Source organism: Pagrus pagrus (genome assembly GCF_965226575.1).
Source record: "Pagrus pagrus genome assembly, chromosome: 5".
Lineage (NCBI taxonomy): Eukaryota > Metazoa > Chordata > Actinopteri > Spariformes > Sparidae > Pagrus > Pagrus pagrus.
The window spans coordinates 33,867,621-33,887,013 of NC_140189.1; the positions used below are offsets into that span (position 1 = coordinate 33,867,621).

The 19,393-nt window shown below is 42.2% G+C and overlaps 1 protein-coding gene across 5 annotated transcripts in view; it reads right to left on the bottom strand.

Moving 5' to 3' along the window:
* The window catches only part of LOC311257087 (teneurin-3), a 156,281-nt gene that overhangs the window by 74,759 nt on the left and 62,129 nt on the right, over positions 1-19,393 (bottom strand). For all 5 annotated transcript variants that reach the window (XM_084352532.1, XM_084352531.1, XM_084352530.1 and 2 more), the window contains exons 4-5: positions 14,180-14,405; positions 3,323-3,561 (exon numbers count right to left, since the gene is read on the bottom strand). In XM_084352532.1, the coding sequence (XP_084208658.1) occupies positions 3,323-3,561; positions 14,180-14,405 (465 nt within the window). The remainder of the gene's footprint in view (positions 1-3,322; positions 3,562-14,179; positions 14,406-19,393) is intronic.

Sequence of the window (19,393 nt, forward strand, 5' to 3'; positions counted from 1 at the left end):
TACTAATTTTATGATGCGAGCTCATGAACGGCAACAAATAACAAAACAGTTAAGTCAATAAAGAGATTGTGAATATTGATATTGATCTAGCACATTTATGACCTCTCCTCCAAGAGAGCACTCCCCCCCTCTCCATTCACCAATAAAACAGTGGTTATAGGATCTTCCCAACAACCCCATATTTCTCCTTATACAACTGTGTCACATTTCCCCTGCTCCAAGCTGGATGAATACTTATATATCCGCTGAGGGGGGAAAGGCACAGTGTAAAGATTAAGGGCTCGGATGACAAGGGAGGGCATGAGGAGAGATGAATCTGTAACGGGTTTATTGCTGTGGTCAAGAATCTAAAGGTTAGCAAGAAGTCAGCTTTGACACATGCTGTAAAAAAAAATGTTTGAAAGCCTTCTCATAGGAAATGATGCCCAAAGGAGGGAGGAGAGGATGAACATTAGTTCATCTTCCTGAACAAGATGAAAGCATTTCCTGTATGAGCCAAGCTTTGTGGGCCAAGGTCTCCTTTATAGTTCAAGTGTTTTGGATTGTTTCCTTTGTCAGACGAGTTCAGCTCCTCAACTTGTGTTTCATTCTGACGTTGCCATCTGTGCTGGCCATTTGAAACTCTCTGCCTGTGTCTTAAAGGGAACCCCTGAGGACATAAATTGGCTGTCGTTCTGTGAACTGGGGATCAGAAGCGTGGGGATGATGCACGGCCCCCTGTCAAATGGAAACAGACAGGAATGCCTTGTTGGAAACTGTGCTGGGGCCATGTCTGCATATCTGACTGAGAGCTTAGTCAGACAGACGCTACTGAATCAAATCGGGACATCTGCAATTTCTGCAAAAAGGAAAAGGCAGTGAAATAGAAATACTCCTGGCAGAGATCAAACTTCATACAGATTAAGAGCCATGCTGGCTTCATTCACTCTCGGCAGCTTGTCTATCATTGGTTCCGTTTGACCGAATGACATGTCTAAAGATTGTCCAATGCCACCGCAGATAATGGACTCATGTTTTCTCGCCCCAGAGCTGAAAGAAATACGTCACTTCTGGCACAAAAAATACTAGTTTTCAGGCACACGGGTGACAGCTGATGCTGCACCTCCACATCAGACAATAACAAGAATTCAGCTGCATTTTTTATGCCAAAAAACGTCGCTGTGGACCAGTTGGTAGAATAAAATGTTGGCACTGTATGTTTCTACAAACCGTGGCTGTGTTGAATTTGTTTCGTACGCATCGTATCAACACTTCTACAGTTGCACGTTCAGAATCCATATACGAGCTGACTTTTATGTCAAGGAGTGGAGGGGATGGTGGAGTCATGAGACTGCTCAGGACAATGTTTCAAGATTTGTAAGCGTGTTACCACTGGATATTTAAACTGGACATCAGGAGATTTTCCAGTCGTGTTTGCGTGCCGTACCAAGGGAAAATAATGGTTTTGCTGAAGAGGAGTTTGTAGAGGACACATTCTGGTGTGATCAGAGCTGCACAGGTCAGCTTCACCTGACACTTTTTCTTTTGGCTGTTGTCACATCTGCTATTTTTTGAGGAGCAGGAGATTGACGCTTTTCTGTTGTCTTGCTGGCCTCGGCTGCAGGACTATAGCTGCACCACTGCTTTTAAAAAAATAAATAAAATCAAACTGGCCCGGGGATGTGTTTCGACTTCAATATTTCGAACTCATGTTCACTGCTGTTGAGTCAAAGCACAGGGCTGTTGCTGGAGTAGGCAGCTTTTGAATCTCTTTTTTTTTTTTTTTTTCAGAGCAGTAATCGCTGGCAGCCCGCTGGGATGAAGCGCTTGTGCAGTTGCACACAGCTAAACAATCACTGAATCTCTCAAAGTCTTCACAGCAGAGGTAAAAACATTTTTTTTCATAATATAAGTTTCTATTAAAGTTGTCTTGGCAACATATTATAGGTCAGACAATACCAGGTTATTTGATATGATGTTGATTAATTTATTTATTCTGCATATTTCCCACTTGACATTTTGTCCGTTGATGTTTTCCACATGTCATACCTGCAGAAAGCCTCAATGTGCCAACTAACTTAAGCTGAGGTACCAACATAAAACTGAAAAGTGAACATAACTTTTAAAGATCTAAAGTTGTAACATATCCACGGTTCACAGAAATGTACATTGCCAACATTTAATATGGTGACTGAGTAAAGTTAGTTTTGTCTGGCTGACTTGTTTGAAATGCACAGTGTTAACTTGTACAAGATCAGCTCTACACAGCGTCGTTCCCTAGAAAGAATATCTGCATTCCAGGCTCGGATATTTACCGAAGGCAGATCTTTCCCTGAATTGCCCCACCAGAGAATCAAAGGGAAAGTTCTGGTCTAAGCCCTGAGCCGGCACAGATGTTCAGCCTCGAATATCTGGTAATGTGAGCAGTTTACAGATAAGATATTCACCTCCTGTACTGCCTCCAGACATGATCTGGGACAGAACCGACTAAGTGGACCAACGTGAGGAGGAAAAGAGCAGACCCTTCTTTAATTGGTACCACGGAGCTGGTGCAGCCTGAAAGTTTGAAGGACAGCCACGGCCCGGATTAAAGGCGGGTAGGTTTGTGGCCTCGAACTGATGAGGCTAACGGGTTGTCAACCATACAGATAAAGAGTCGGGGGGAGCTGGTGTGGGAGAAGCCGAGACAGTGAGTGTGTGTCTGATTGAGACAGGATGTGAGACATGAGCAGCCATGAAGTCTTTCGGGGTCCAAATCAAGCTTGAACTCCCTGACAGTTAGTCCAAGTCCTCAGCTCATAAGTCGTCATAAACAAACTGCTGGACACTGCTGACCATTAAAATGACATGGTTTACGGTTTTGACATTTTCATTTCAAAGCTGTTTTATTGTGTAACTTGAACGCGTGGGTCTAATAATTAAATATGTGAGGACTGAGCGATGCCGTGTGGTTTCTTCTTTATTGTTGTGTTTAATCAATCCTTGAGTCATGAGTGTTTTTGCTTCAAGTCTCAAGTGTCAAATCAAGACTTCAGGGAGTCGAGTATTAAGTTAGTCAAGTCTAAAATCCCTCATTTTTGGGACTTACTGTAACACTGACTCTGGAGATGTGTGTGTGGCGACAAAACTAGCTGGTGAGTAACTCTTATTAATATGATAATCTTAATAATGTGCCATAATCTGTCATGCACTGTTTTCTTCTAACGCTGTAATTGGGCTGTGTTTGTGATTTGAGAACAGATAAATTGAATATTCTCCTTCATCCTCTGCCATCTTTATGATGCAACTAGACTTCAAAAGTCTGTCAAACATCAGTGCTGGTGCAGTCTGATCTCAGCCTCACCTATGCAGTAGCAGAGAATGATGGACAGAACCACAGCTATCCCCACAGCAATCAGGGCGGTGCACTTCCAGGAGCAATGCTTAGGCGACTTCTTGAACTTGAAAGCCCCTCTGGACAGGCTGTTTCTGGGCAGAGGGCGAGCCGGAGTGGAGTAAACCGTCCCCGTCGCCATGGTGTAACCAGGGGCCGCCGCGCCGAAGAAAGGTGTCGTTCCTGTGCCCGTTTTAAAAAGGAAGTGCCTGGAGAGAGAGGGGAAAGAGAATTAGGAAAAAAATAGCATAGTTCAAATTAAATTCAAATAACAAATGCTTAAATAAAGAAGTTACCCGATGCAGTCTAACCTACAACAGTCTTAACTCCCATGTGTGTCACACTGCAGGAGGAACTGGGTTAGACTCTAATATTCAGTATAATCCTGACATTGGAAGAGGTGAACAAAAAGTACCTCATAAAAACAATCATCTCCCACTTGCCCTTTTACAACTGGGCCTTTGCTAATAGCCCATTATACCTGGGGTAATTAAGAGGGTTTAATCAAATGCACTACGGAGTGATCGTCCTATTAACTTTTAAACCCCACGTGAAAAGCTCTTAAGTAAATGAATTAAGCCTTGTTGCCACTCTTGCCACTACTTAGAGATTAATACCCAAATGCCTGCAGGCTTATGGGGACGGCCGGGGAAAATTGGACAGATTGACCATGCATTGCAAATGCACTTCCAATACAGTACTGTAGAATTTATCTGTTTGTGGAAAAAATAAAATACACTTACAACAGGTTGTCCTTCTAGCTATGACATAATAGAAAACTCTTAATTAGTTAGTAGTAACACCACAAGCCAAAACACAACAGGCTAACAATTGAACGAGCTTGAGTTTGAGCCTCTCTTCCATTCATTACAGAGGATTTGTAAAGGCAAGGAGATATTAGCAGGGGACGATAGGAACATTTAAAGTCATGATTATCCTGTCCAACATAATTGCGATTAACAATATTATCCCGATAATTATCTAAATATTCTTGAAGCTTTAAAAAAGAAACTAAAACTGCACTAAAATATACTGGAATCCCCTTAAACCGTAAGTAGAAGTAGTAATCACGTAGTCAAGTAGTAATCATAAATCATAGGGTCTGTGTACATAAATAAGGGATAAATAAATGTGACTTCTTGTCAAATTTTTGTTTGAAATCCGTATTTACACACATCCATTAACTTGTTTTTGTGGGGGGACACAACGCGCAGTTCAAAATAAATCAGGAAACTAATACAGGGCTGTACGTCAGCGAGCTAGACAGCTTTATAAGTCATTCATCTGAAGATATTCATGATTATCCAGATAATGACAATTCAAGAAGAATCATCTCACACTAAGACAAGTACACTGGTGTAACCATGCCCCAGCCAAACATCCCAAACAAAACTCATTCGAAATGTCTTTGCAACTTTCTTTTACACCCCCTTTAACGTAAAAACTTAACCTTCTCTTCACCCCCGCCCTCCCATCAGTCCTCCAGACTCCCTCCCAGCCCTCCCCAACGACCTGACCCTAGGGTCAGGAACCAGTTCCCCCAAGCTAAGAAGCTGCAACTGGATCTTACATCCTGAAGTCGTCCCCCTCCCCCACCCCGAAACATAACATGGCTGCAGTAACTTGTAGAATTAGACGTGTTTCTTGAAAATCCATAGAGCCAAATTAATAGACTTTGTTTAGTGGTTGAGTAGCAAATACTTGATTTGTAAAACACGAATTGTTAATGATACTTCTAAAATAGTAGAATAAACACTTTGTACAACACGACCTTTAATATTCAATTCAGGGTTGCTCTGCTGGAGTAATCTCCTTGACACTCGCTGTTACACACCAAATTAGACCTGAAAGTACCTCACCAGCACCACAGTAATAACTTTTCCACTGGACCGGTTGGGGGTCAAGTGCTCCGCTTGAGAGCACCTGAACACAGCGTAAATAAAGTGCTACAAATTCACTTCTGCATCCAGGTTTACTCTCCCGTGATCCTACGATCTATGTTTACCACAATAAAAAGTTAAAAGCACAGTAAAAGAGGTGAGTTCAAGAGGTTTAAAACAACTTCCAAGAACAACAAAACATTTACAACGTAATCTAGCAGGAGAAAATGGACCACCAACGCAGGAGTACACAAATACTGTAAAAAAAAAAAGAGCTCATTTTTGGGGAGGAAGAGCCAGAGAAGGCACAGTCTTTACTCTCCTGCTCTCAGATCTCATCACTTCCTGTTGAACGTCTCCCACGACATACAGAGTTTCTTGTGTTATATAGATCCCGGGAGGAGCGGGTTGCCACGGAAACCGCTAATTTAAATACATCAATAAACTGATAAAGCGGTGTTTGCTCATCAATTATTTGTGCAGCATCTGTGAAGTCCCCATGTAAGTTTTGTAGAGGCCTTTTTAATCCTGACTGAGAATCTGCACTAAAGGAGCTTGAGAACGGCTAATTGAGTGCATAATCTGAAGATGAGCAGTTAAGGACCGAAACACTCACTAATCAGAGTTTCCCCGATAATTTGACAGGAGCGGTGGGTCAACATGCTTTAGGTAAGCTGTAAAAGTGCCTAAAATGGTTAATTAATGACTGGAAAGTTTGTTCAGTTGGTCTAAATGTTGTTTCTGAGGAGAATCGGGGACAGTTTCAACAGATTTGTTAGATAGACGAGTCAGAATTCTCCACCATAATGCATCGCTCATGTGTCAGCCCTGCTGCTGATATTTCAGCGACTTCCGATCTCCTGTGAGGATATCTCTGGGCTAAAACCTCCCTTGATCAATTCTTGACAAAAAGAACAAATGTCAGATTTGGATCGTCGACGCCCAGATTGACACGAGCGGTCACGGACAGACAGGGATTGCATTTAAAGGTTAGCGCGTGTCACTGCTGGAATGACAATGCTGCGGTCGCCTGCAACCTGGAGAAGTTCAGATTCTTCAATCTGGAACAATCTGTGCTGGAGCTGCCGCAGACTCTATAATACGCAGTTGGGTATGAATTGAGGTCAAAACTTGCACAACGTCGGAGGCGGCAGACGCGCAGTCAGACACACAGGCAAATAGACACGGCTATCAGGGGAGTTAAGTGTAAGTGGATGCAATCTGATGAGGCAGACAGAAAGGGACGTGGCTGTGTGAGCTCGTGTGTGTGTGTGTGTGTGTGTGTGTGTGTGTGTGTGTGTTCGTGGGGAGGTGTGTTTACTCTGTTTGAGGGAGGTGATATCTGCTGCAAGTGATGATGTGGAGGCAGTTATGCCTGTAAATAAGGTCTCAAATGTAACTGGGCTCTTATTCATGCAGAGATGTAAGTACATAATGTTCTCAAGACTTTCAAGGCTACGTAATATTTCATATTATCATGATGAGAGACTATATATCATTCTAGATTTTGGATGTTATTATTATTACATTATTATTATTACATTATTTCATTCTTTTCCTTGTTTTAAAGGCTGCATTACAGTAAAGTGATGTCATCTTCGACTGTTCTGCTTGTTCTGACACTTCCAACGATACTGTCACAATATCACTGGAGGTATTTAGTCAAAAATATTGTGATATTTCTTTTTGTCGCCCTGTCCTAACACACATGAGGTGCTTTTGTGGAGGTTTCTGAATATCAAGATATATTTTGTGTTTTGGGATGAAGCCTTAAAATATTGCCTCGTTATTTTAAGGCCGTATCGTTTTGCACCAACAGCAGGTCAGAGACAGCTGAACTAAAAACATCGGGTCAAGTCAATTTACTGAAAGAGCAAATTTAAAAACAACATTGACCAACGTGCTTCACAGAGAGATTAAATTCGGGGATTAATTGATTGATGATGACAATCAATCACTCAGGTGTTACTATAGCAACAAATAAAATACAAACAAATTAAAAACCAGAGTGTGGCCGGGCACGTCTTTATGACGGCAATAAAGAAAAGAGATGAGTCTTTAGACGAGGGACACACTGATAATCGGCCTGGCTGATTATTGGAGCCAATACTCAGCATTTTTCAGATTACCTGCATCTTTTTTATTTCTCAGACTGCCAATAAAATAAATGAAATTAAAATTGTGCTACTGTGGCTCTGATGCAGCGTCCTCCCTGTCTGTAGACAGCACTCTGCGGTCTGACTCAATGTTCTGCCCACAACGCTATCTGATTGGTTACACATCACAAGGGACGGCCTATCACCTCTGAATAATCTGAGTCTGCAAAGTAACTAACCTACGTTATCAAATACATGTAATGGAGTGAAAGTATACGTAAATACTCATGAAAAGTACCTCAAAATTATTAACGCTGATCAGTTCTACATATCGATTATCAGTCTCCTTGATGACTAATCATCGGTATCAGCGGTGAAAAATACATAACGATCCTCCTCTACTTTGGGATCAGCTTTGACGGTATCAGTGAAGGGGTGAGATCTGACTGCAAGTGGAAACCTTTGTTTTTTAACTGGGTGCATGTAATGAGGAGCAGTGATTGGTCCCCGGGTGTGAGGGGTTGGGAGGTAGAATAGGAGATGAGCAGTGTAGAGATGTAACCTGGTGCCGGTTCATGTACTGATTTAAAGACAAACAACAGAATCTTAAAAGCAGTTCTGTGCTTCAACGGCAACAAGTGAAGAGAGGCCATATGGGCTCACATCCTGCACTTGTGTCTGCAAGAAGTGTCTGAGTAATAAGACGTCCTTTCCTCCGAGACGTCATATCAAGTGGCATCCGCCATCTTGTGCCACATGTAGGGGCAGAGTATTTATATGATATGGGATCAGCTGAAAGTTTTCCAGGAGGAAAAGGACCGTGTGTAGGACCGTGCGATTAATCAAGATATTATTGGAATTGTAAAATGGCCAAGTCCAGTATCCATACTGCCAAAGCTGCAATTTTTTGATAAAAGGTCAAATGTGTGACAAAACAGCATTATAATGAAGAACTGAAGAACGCCCTGGACTACAAATGTTGTTCTCTAGATGTAAGAAAACGTGTGTTTTTACAAACAAACAACAAATGTCACATCATCATGACCTCAATAGTTTTTCAGTGAAAATGGATGTCGTGATGCAAAAATGATCATTCGTACTGATCGTCAAAATAATGGCAGAATGATTTTGTTTTGTTTTTCTCCCATATCATGCAGCCCTACGCTCGTGTGTCCTCGCTCCTTGAAGCAATAATCAGAGCGTTGGGGCGGCCTTCAAGATGGCCGACCAGAACAACTTCCAATTCAAAGGAGGACTGAGGAGCGATGAAATATAAAATAAGGGACTTCGAATTTACCCCGCAGTCTCTCCTCTTGGTACCCAAGAAGGTGTCAAAGCTGCATTTGAACCAGCTGCAGGCGAGATGTGGCACATCTGTAGTACAAAGCTACAGAGTCTTCATGATACTTAAAACTGCTCAAACAAAATGTAGAAAAACTATATTAATAAATATGTCAAATTAAAACATGTGTTAACAAATTACAAGAGTTTATTCGCAGGACTTTCTTGATTGAACAAACCGAAGCAGATATAATTACCAGAAAACATATGGCACTCAGTGGGTGGTTTGAAATGAGTAAGTCAGCTATATTTCAGTCATTTATATCCCTCTTGCTTTGTTCGAGAGTGTAAAGTGAAACTGAAACTTGTCAGAATCTGTGTACCAGCATCAGCCAGACAAATTCCTTTGCTGGACATTTATTCGCACTCAGCGTTTAAAGTAGTTCTGGTGCTGATGTTTTTCATGTCGGCCACTTTTTTTCCCCCCTAAAGAGCCGACTGAAGGGGTCTAAAGATGAAATGCTGTTGGACATGATTAACAAACAGCGGACCGGTGTAAATGTCTGCAGCTATACACACTGGATGACCGGCTGTAATTGATTACAGCCAGTGTGATGCAACAAGGCACATTACTATGCTAATCCATCCGGCCCTGGTGATAGCAGTGTGGTTTGCTGTGGGTGAGTGAGAGAGAGAGGGGGGAAAGAGACAATCAAGAAAGTGTGAGACGGAGAGAGAAAGAGAGCAAATGAATGGCTGCGTGTCAGTGTGATCGCAGTGTGTTTCTGTGCACGCCTGTCTGTCCCATTGAGAAGCCTGTAACACAAAAGCAGCAGCCACCCTGGTCTTCTCTGCTCTCACAACATTGCTTGTCATCAGGATGACATTTGAAAACATCCTCACAGAGGACAAAAGACTAAACAGTGAGTGGGTGGATTTGTCTACGGCTAAGCTCCAGCTGGAAGGGTGAGGGAGAAACAATGCAAATCGAAGCCCTCAGAATATGTAATCTGTCTATTAGCCGCTGTTCTGCGTTAGCATTAGCATTTCAAGGTGAGGGCTGGAATAATCAGGCCGCTTTAATCCAATGCCCAAAAAAAGACTACAGATGTGGCAGGGTGTCGCAGTGCCTCGTTTTCACACTCGCCGTCGTCGCCTTCGCTCTCCCCCAGATCTCCACCTGCCCTCTCATCAGGGGGCCTGCTAGCAGGTGCTATTCTGGTACAGCTAGCTCTGCATCCGTGTGATGGTATTTCAGGCGAGCTTTTTTGTGCCGTCCTGCCCACGGAGATCAGCGTGGTGCCGTCTTGATCGCTCTGTCAGAGTGCTCAGACTGTTTGCACATGGGATTTTACCATATTTAACGGGTTTGATTAGGTTTGGCATAAGAGGAGCTCAGCTCTTATGTACATACATCCTAACAGCAGTAACTTACTCTGTAGCTTAATTTTGAGAGACGATTCTGGCGAGGACATGTCAAACCAAATACTGGTGTATTTTAGCTACTGTAGGCCACATTTGTTATGTGTTATGGCTTCCTTTATTGAATAACTACTTCATACTCTTCGCTATCCATCCTCTGTTCGTGAAAGCTTTTTCATTTGCTGGCAAAAATCATCTGGAACAGATGCACTCTGTGTTGCCAGCAGCAGCAGCAGTTTATACTGTAACCTAAAATAAGAGGGAAATATTGCAGGAACTCTGGAATCACCACAGAAATGTGTGCTTGGCACTAAAGATGTTGGCAAAATAAATGAAAAGGAAAACACACAAGAAAACGAAAAAAAAAATACGTCTTGAGGATTACCACTTTGTCTACACCACCATCCACTTTGGCAGGTAACCAACCAGCACTGCAGGCTCCTTTCTATCCAAAAGGCTAGTTGGCTTGTGTCTTGCACATGACTAATCAGTCCTGGTGCGATCCTGACACTGAAGCTGGCGCACAAAAAAAAAGTTCAATTTTCTTCCTCTGATGTGAAGCATGACTGTCTGACTCATGATTTACATGCGCATCCCACACAAACAGCTGCACACAGACACACACACGCACAAAAAAACCAAATCCTACTTGGATTACCTCTGCTATTCTTTTTTGCCCCCGAGAACAATTCTAACACATTTTCCATCAGGAAAATGTACTGTCTGTGGGACACCGTACCACATGATGGTTTTGGAGCCGGGACATAATTTCATTTCACCAGAGGACTCCCCTGACACATGAATCCAATGAGGATTGACAGTACATTTATAACTGAAACGTGTGGCTGGGCAGGCCTTCAAAAGACTCATTCTGAAGTGTCATAACGACTGTTCTAGCTGAATCTCATTGAATCTAAGTGAAAAAAATGCTGAAGTGGGCTCCAAAGGGCATACATATGTAGAAGCAGGCGCCTACCTGTATTCTTATCCAGTGGAGCACTTATAGAGAACGTTGCTCACGACAGAAACACACGTCACAAATCCAAATTTCACACATCCTGATGCAGTCTAATTCAAACAAAGGCTTAAGTGCTGCTCGAGAATAATTACAGAAATGTGCATCGGTCTCTTAAGGGACGTAGCAATTCATTCTATAATGAAATTCAATGGAATATTTCTAATTGAAAATATCACTATTTCAGTGAAGCCAAGTGGTTAGTAAGGGAAACCTGAGGGATTTATCAAAAGCATTCTACGCACTTTAAAGATCTGAATGTCTCCGCAGCACTTGAGAACAGCGGCGTACATGATCGCTGCTCTGTTGCCAGCTAATTGAGCCCCTTAAATGGAGCAGTTTTTTGTTATCACGAAGCAGAACAAAGGCTGAAGTAGTATAATGTCGTAGAGTTATCTGACGTGTGAAACCAGCACAAAACCTTCACCTTTTATTCCTCATGACTTCTCATCGTGTTGCTCATATTTGTATTTCAGTTTATTAGCGATAATTTGTAAATGTCCTGTACTTTTCCTAACAATACATGTATTTGTGTGTATGCCCATAATAAGTTAATACCAATTGATGGTTAATTTTCCTGAGCTGTAAACGAAGCATTAATTTGTCTGATGTTTGATCTCGAGTAAATGAGCCAAAACTAAACTTAGTGTCTTAACACAGCTTTGTCACGGTGATCACAGTGAGATCAGTGACTTCAATTCACTCACCATATAATAATGAGCGGTAGTCGTTACTGAGTGCGGCACTTCACACATTGAAAAGAACACTGAAAGCTATTCACAGTGAAAGCTAGTTGGTATTGAGTCAAATTAGCACACTTGTGCTTTGAAGACCAACACTTTTATGGGAGGTTACACACACATAATTCATTACTGCTAATTGCTGTAAAAGTAGCTAATGCTGTCAAATGAGTGCTTTATTCTTCGAGGAGGTCATGTCACATGAAATATATTAAGCAAGATCATAACATTGTGATCTATATTCGACACTTTTTTAATCAACTGCCTTGTACAGAATAATTTACCATCTGCACAGGAGGCCACATCTACTGTGGAAAGAAAAAACCCATGTCAATGTTGAGGCTTCAGAATAAATTCACATCCTGCTGCATCTGGAGCCACCTACAGTACATACTGTATGTGCTGCGCCAGGACTTAGCTGGCCCCCAAAACCCCCTGAAGGCAGCCTAATAAATGCTTTCTGGAGCTTCTGTTTACATTTCCCAACCTGGTGGTTTTCTTGACATCTGCAATTATGTGGTGAACCGGGTCCTCCCTTTTGGCCCCATTGGTTCGCAGCAGCCCTCTGCTCCCACCCACTGACAAGCACTTGATTTAGAGTCCACAGTGGTGATAGTGATTTATGCCTCGTCTGATGATAGGTGTGCACATATTGTTTTGTCGATACGGCTACGACAGCTCAAGGTCATTGCGCGGTTAGTATTCAATCACTGCATCTTCCCCCAGAAAGTGAAACTGTCACCATGTATCCCGATTGATTCAGTCAGATCATAAGAGGTTGTTACTTCACGCTGCCACAGACAAAATTCAAAGTTTACATTCATCCAAGCCTGGGAAAGGGTGCGCTGTGCCAGGGAAATATCAGGCTAGAACGCAATCATCTACTCGAGGCCATTTCTGAGTCAGGGCGCAATGTACCACACTTCATTAGCCAGGATATTTTGAGCTCACTGATTAAGAGAGATATAACTGATGGTTCAGGAGGTAAACTTGGCAGCTTGTGACAAAGTAGTATCTTGCACAGCAAATTTTGATATAACACACAAACCGCTTACCAAGTTCCTTCTGAAGTTATAGCCTCTCTGATTTGAACTGGCAAGCTTTCTGATACTCACATAGCTCACTCTAATCATACGCTCTCCTTCTGAGTGTAGGTCTATCTAATTCAGTGAGCAGCCCTTAGAAAAACAGAGAAGAAACAATGACCATATTTATCAGACTCTGCAGGAAACACATTGTGCCATGCATAATGTGTGGCATTATAATTCATCCTGATGAGCTGTAGTCTCTAAAAAGAAACCATCCAGCCGGGTTATTGCCAGTTGTTTTGAGGAGGACGTACGACTACTAGTTCCCAGCACTCCTTTACAGCAGACAGCAAGAAATGTCACCGCTGGAGTTTATTATGTGCTGAGGTTCACGCCATCTAATACTGAACTTCATCCTGCCTAGACGGGTGACACACAGGCTGTGTGCTTTCCCAAACCCTCTGCCAGTCGTACAAATGGTAAAGGTGTGGTGGAGCCACAAAAGCACAAGCATTAATATATCGCTGGTAATTCATGTTTGTCAATGAAAAACACACTGCTGGTTCAGTCACGACTGAGTGAGTCATTCTTAACCCTGGCAGCCGGTTTTATGAATATAGGATGATATCTGATGTCTCAGAAACACAAACAGGCCAGACGGTAGACTTCAGGTGACAAAAATGAGACAAACAAGCTGTTAAATTAAATGATTCAATTGTTTCTTTGCTTGATTTTCTTAAAGGAGACATATTCTGCCTTGTTTCGTTTTCCTTTCCTTACTTACTTAAGGAAAGTTAAAAAGCTCAAAATCTGCACCAGAGCTCCTCTCTCCCACAGAAAACACTGCTCCTGAAGCTAAAAATATGACAGAGCCGACTGGAGACACGGTGAGCAGTGCTGGCTCAGGTGTGTGCAAGCTCACCAATCAGAGCAGACTGGGCATTCGGGAGGCGGGGCCTTAAAGAGACAGGAGCTCAAACTGAGAGTCTCAGACAGAGAGGGGGAATACAGTGCTGCAGCAACGGACAGTATGAGAAGCCTGATGTGTTTTTTAAGCATTAAAGTATGTAAACCTATTCCAGGAGAAACCTAAAATCAAATAATGAACCTGGAAATTAGCATTTTATGTCTCCTTTAAAGGTAAGATCTATAAAATTCAAATAAAGGGTAGGACTTCAAACGTTGCAACATTATGCTGCAGCAGAACAAATTATTACAGTGATTATACAGACATTTCAAACAGCAGCTTGGCCTCTGCTCATTTGTCTCACATCATTTTGTTTTCTGAGTCAGTGAAAATGGTTTTATAATAACACCTGGGGCTGAATGTGCCAGCTCTGGTGTAGGTCATTGTGGGTCACTCACCTGCTCTCCAGGGCCACATTGCTGCCCAGGACCCAGCTGTCCTGCAGCTGGACGCATTCCGCCGTACTCTGCAAGTCGGCCGCCAGGCCGGCTGTGGGCGGCGGGCTAGGGCTCCTCTGATTGGCCAGTGAGCTGCGGCTCAGGGACGTGATGGACGGATGTTGCTTGTGTGGGGGTGGGGCTGGTGGGAGAGGCGGTGGGCCTGGCTGACTTGATAGATGGTCACCTGGAGAAAAGCAGGTTTATTCAGTCTTAATTGCATAATCAAACACTTAAGTATTTTTTTTTTTTTTTTAAATTAAGAGCCAAGAGACCGGTTTGCTAAGGGACAGCAGATGGATAGGAGTATGCATCTGCCTTGTAAGATATGACGACATACGCCCAGCTAACAGACCCAGAAAAGCAAATACAACCAAGAGCAAGACATTAACATGAGATGCAACCACTGCAAAAAAGAAGGGAAATAAGAGCTGCTTTTATAGCAACACACATAATAATTGTCGCAAAACGCCACCCGGCTGACAGTTGGGTTCTCTTAAACAGAAGGTCACTTAGAGAGGCAGCTGTTCTTTTATGGGCGCTTAACGCAATGTTTCACGTTTGATTACAGCCAGAGAAGACTCTCAAATAACTAATGACCAGAACATCCATTAGAGCTCTGAGAGAACAGGTTTTCCAATTTCACACAAAGCTGTGTAATTGGCCCCCAGAATGGCATGTGGTGATTATCTATCCATCTTCCCTGTTTAAAAAGGTAAAAACCCACAGTGCTGACAATTCTGATTTGCTCCAATGAGCCCCAAATGGGTATCGTCTTTCTTGCCTTACAGAGGCCTGGAGAATATTGTAGCGAGCTGGGGGAGCTGCGTCTTTTAGAGGCTGTTGTTTTTGCATTGACAGCATGAATTTTTATAAAGCCTAAAGGAGTTAAATTCAGAGCACATGAAGGCTGGAGGTCGGTTCTGGTGCATGATTTTAACCTTTGCTTCCTCAGCCATGCTTGAAGACCTTGTGAAGTTGGTTCAGAATCTGCTCAGCGCTACTGGCTAGACAAAACAACTTCACTGAAAGGACACTAGTCATTGTTTTGAAAGAAGCTTTTAATGACCATGCAATATTTGTCCTTGTCTATGTGCCTCTGCTTTTAACTGTGCCCTTCTATGCATAAAATGAGCTGTTCAATGCAGGCAAATGAACCATTTTTCATGACATTTGGTTCCACAGTGCTCGGAGGAAACATGTCTGCCATTCAGAGCTAGGAAATTATTTTCACTGCTTTGAGGTAAAAACCTTCAGGCTATTGCACATGCAGGCTATTGGAAGATTATTTTGCTCGTATTCAAAGGAGGAATATATACTGTAAGGAGTATTGTAGGAAGAATAATTACCAGGAATAAAACTCTTCTCCAGAAGTTAATTGAAGGGACAGGGGCAGCTGTGGTAAAGTTTATCAGGGGTGGCTGATTACTTGCATGGAATTATTGTTTTTATGACAGAAAACATTATGAGAACATCTGTACACAGACAGACAGAGGGACCGGCAGACGTTGATAGATGAACGGTGTGGAGCAGAATCAGGAGTGACACGAGTGCGCAGTGCTGGTGCAGAGGGCCAATCTAAAATTAATTAGTGCCCGATTAGAGTTTGATCAAACCCAATCAAATATGATCCCCTCATCACCCCCTGCCACCTTGTTCAAAGTCATTTCTGGATCCTGACACACGAATTACCTGTGATCAAGTTGCACCAAGGATTGGCACCGGAAAAAAATAAGATGGCCATGACTTTGGTGTGATGAATACAAGACATCCCACTCATCTCCTGGGTTAGACTGTGCAGCCCTTTTAGAAAAGTGCTAAGTAGGCTAATAGAAATGTGGATTATCTACCAACACTGGATGGTTTTACTTCACCTCTGGGCCTCATTCCACTGTATGAGCCCGCAGCCAGCACCAGCTCCACTTCACTTCCCAGCAGAAGCATTTCTCATATAATCAGCACACACTAGTGCATCAGTACAATGTCAATGAGGGGCTAAAGGGAAGTGACGCAGAGGGGACAAGCACACGGGTTTTGAAAAACAGAAAATGATATAACACCGCGGTAAGTGCAATGCTGATGACTGGAGAGGATTATTTTTAGATGTAAATGTTTTTTGTCACTTGTTAAAAAATGTTTAAAAAAACAAGCGTAATGCCTTTTCCCCAAGTCATCAAATGAAATGAGATTTCACTCTGAATAACCTCAGAATCCTCTTAAAAAACACAACAGCCTCTTTTGTAAAGTACATAAAAACTGCTGCATTTGTTCTCCAGTACAAACATCATCTTATTAGCACGCCCACATATGCCACAGTAAATCCTCGTAAACAATCCGCCCTCCCGTTATGCATTACAAATAAAGATACATGACAGATATTGCACAAATCGGCATCCATTTATCTTCGTGTCTACGTATTGATCTATTGGCACACAGTGCAAGTCAACATCTTGATTGCCCTTGTTTAGTTGGCAGGCTGCTCTGCTGCTGTTCTGCTCGCGCTGAGAGTTTGAAAACGCAGCAAACTGTAACTGTAACTTGAAAAACCCCATAAAAATATATGTGGCGCAGGTGCATTATGGCAAAGCACCTATGGTAAAGCAAGCAAAGAGATGGGTCCGATCACTCTCGACTTTGTGGTCAATCTTGAATCAATTTCCTGAGGAATCAACGCGTTGAAAGGCACGCCTGGGCTGTGACATGAAATGAACTGTGTTTTAGGTGAAAGCACAAGTTGAGCGTGACGTTCTCAAAACAAAATCCCAAAAACCTTCAAAGGCTTGGGATTTGACATGCAGCAAATCTGACTGCATAATCCCACAATGAACTACGGGGAAACATAAAACCCCGTGCACTGAATTAAACCTACCGTATGCATACTTTGCAAAAAGCACTCAAAGCTTCTGGGGATAAATAAGGTCTCCCACTTGAAACGCAGCGTTATATCTGCTCGAGACAGCCAATCAGTTTTCCCTTTGAGTGAAGCAAAAGACACAAAACAATAGTTGCCACCACCCAATACAAGTCTGAGAACAATACAAAAAAACAGAATGTACAGTTGAAGAAAGTGAAAAGAAGAAGAAATCCGTGGAAATGTTTTCATCATTGTCCTCATAGAAGCTTAACAATGCAGCAGCAAGGTTGCTATGCTACAACCCGTTGGTGTGTGAGCCTCAGAGAACTGAGTTTTAATACTTTCAAATGACAAAAATCAATAATTGTTTGTTTCACTCATAGAAATGCCATAAAAATATCTTAGAAATCGATTCCCTGGATCAAACCTGAGGAAAAAGCAACAGCTGTGAGAACTAATCTAAGAGTCTTCTCCTTCACCTTCTATTTCAATGAATATACTCACATTTTCTCGCTACAGTATATGAACACATACCGCACCGGCCACTTACACCTTTGAAATATTACTGTAACTCACCGAGTTATTCTCGTTTAATGATTTTGATCTGAAACTTGTCTCCGTGTGGATTTTGAGTGATTAATTATGCAAAAACTTTTTTCAAGTTAAAGGGTGATACAGATTAAGGGGATGAGAACCCCTTAATCTTTATCTTTGCGAGGTCAAGATCAAATGGTGTGATGGTTGCTTTTTTTCTCCATAAGAGACTTCAGAAATTAAGTGTTGACTTCACATGTCGGAATTTTTATGTTAGAATTAACATTTTAATTGCCATGTGTTTTCTTGTGTACTCAATTTCACTGCCACAGCAGGTGTCTGGATGTCTGAGCAGTTTATTTGGAGTTGTGGGTCTGAATCCAATTTCTGGAAAAAAACAAGTACAGTCAGGGCCGAGTCTCTGTGATGAAAACCTATAAGTGATAACCTCAATGTGATCCACTAGCAGTGCAGTGCTTCAGTGTGCATCCTCTGTGTACTTCACTGGCACAAGTTTATAAACCACTGGGGCACGCCACGCTAAAAATATGGAGTTTTGGCACTGTAGCACTTTTGAATTAGATTATCCACGGCCACGCATATGTTGGATTTTGCGTTTGAAAAAAGAGAAAGCGCGCAAAACAATGAGCCTTTAAGAAAGCTTGGCATTGTCTTCCATCAAGACACACAGGGAATTAAGCTGGCCTTTAAAGTGCAGGCTCAGTGACTGGGAAGGCAGATGAAACAGCTGTGTGGTTTATGGGGCTTTGCTTTGAAATCAGATCAAGAAGGATGCCTCCTTTGCATAATTCCTCAACGTCAGCTTGTCATCATCTCCATCAGAAACAAGCTTTAAAAGACCTTTGTGATTAATACTGCATGCCAGCACTGAAAAGACAGACTCATTCCCTTCTTAATGATGCTTGCAATATCTATCAGCTGATGCTTTATGATGCCTTGGTATTTTTACAGACACACTTCCTGCAGTAGATCTTTGTTTAGTTGCTCTTAAAGGTACAGTGTGTAACATTTTCACATCAGAATGTTTGTTGAGTTGTGTGCTTACATTATCCGAAATGTTTCCAACAATGCTCAAACCCAGAGAAAACCATCATTTTCTTCGACGTAACGGTGCATTGCCTCTGTCACTTTCACTTCCGGGGAAAACATCAGATGATACATCAGAGAGCGAGGAAGCAACTCCGTGACGTGACTCAACGCACCGTGAATAAAACTTTAATCACGACTGTATCCGTGAGCATTTCTGCCGGTGTCACGTCAAATAGATTTTCATCTGAAATGGCGGTTGTTTAACAGCAAAGACAACAACTCCCATGATCCCACACTACTGCAGGATATCATCAAACAACGTCTTTTGTTTTCATTGTTTAGATTGAGAGAGCACCTCGAGGCAGAGATTACATACTGTGTGTTTAATAAACTGTGTAATGAGCCAATGTTCAGACCTCTAAAAACAATAAAGTCTTCGGGTGCACTGGGTCGTCCATCAGCAGGAGATACCCCACACTATGTAGCCTCCTTGGAAAATAGTTTTTCTGATACAGTAAATGATACTCAAAGTGTTTTGGGCTTTCCATTCAGAGAATTTAGTCCATTTTTAAATAACAGTGTCGGAGGCTATCACTGTCTGCAAGCTCTGTTCAAATTTTCACCACAAATTTCTTGAACTTCTCGATGGCACTTCTTGATACTCGGATGTTTAGGCCTATTAGGATTCTATGATGCTCGCTCCTTTGAAAATATCTTTTTTTGATGAAAGCATTGAC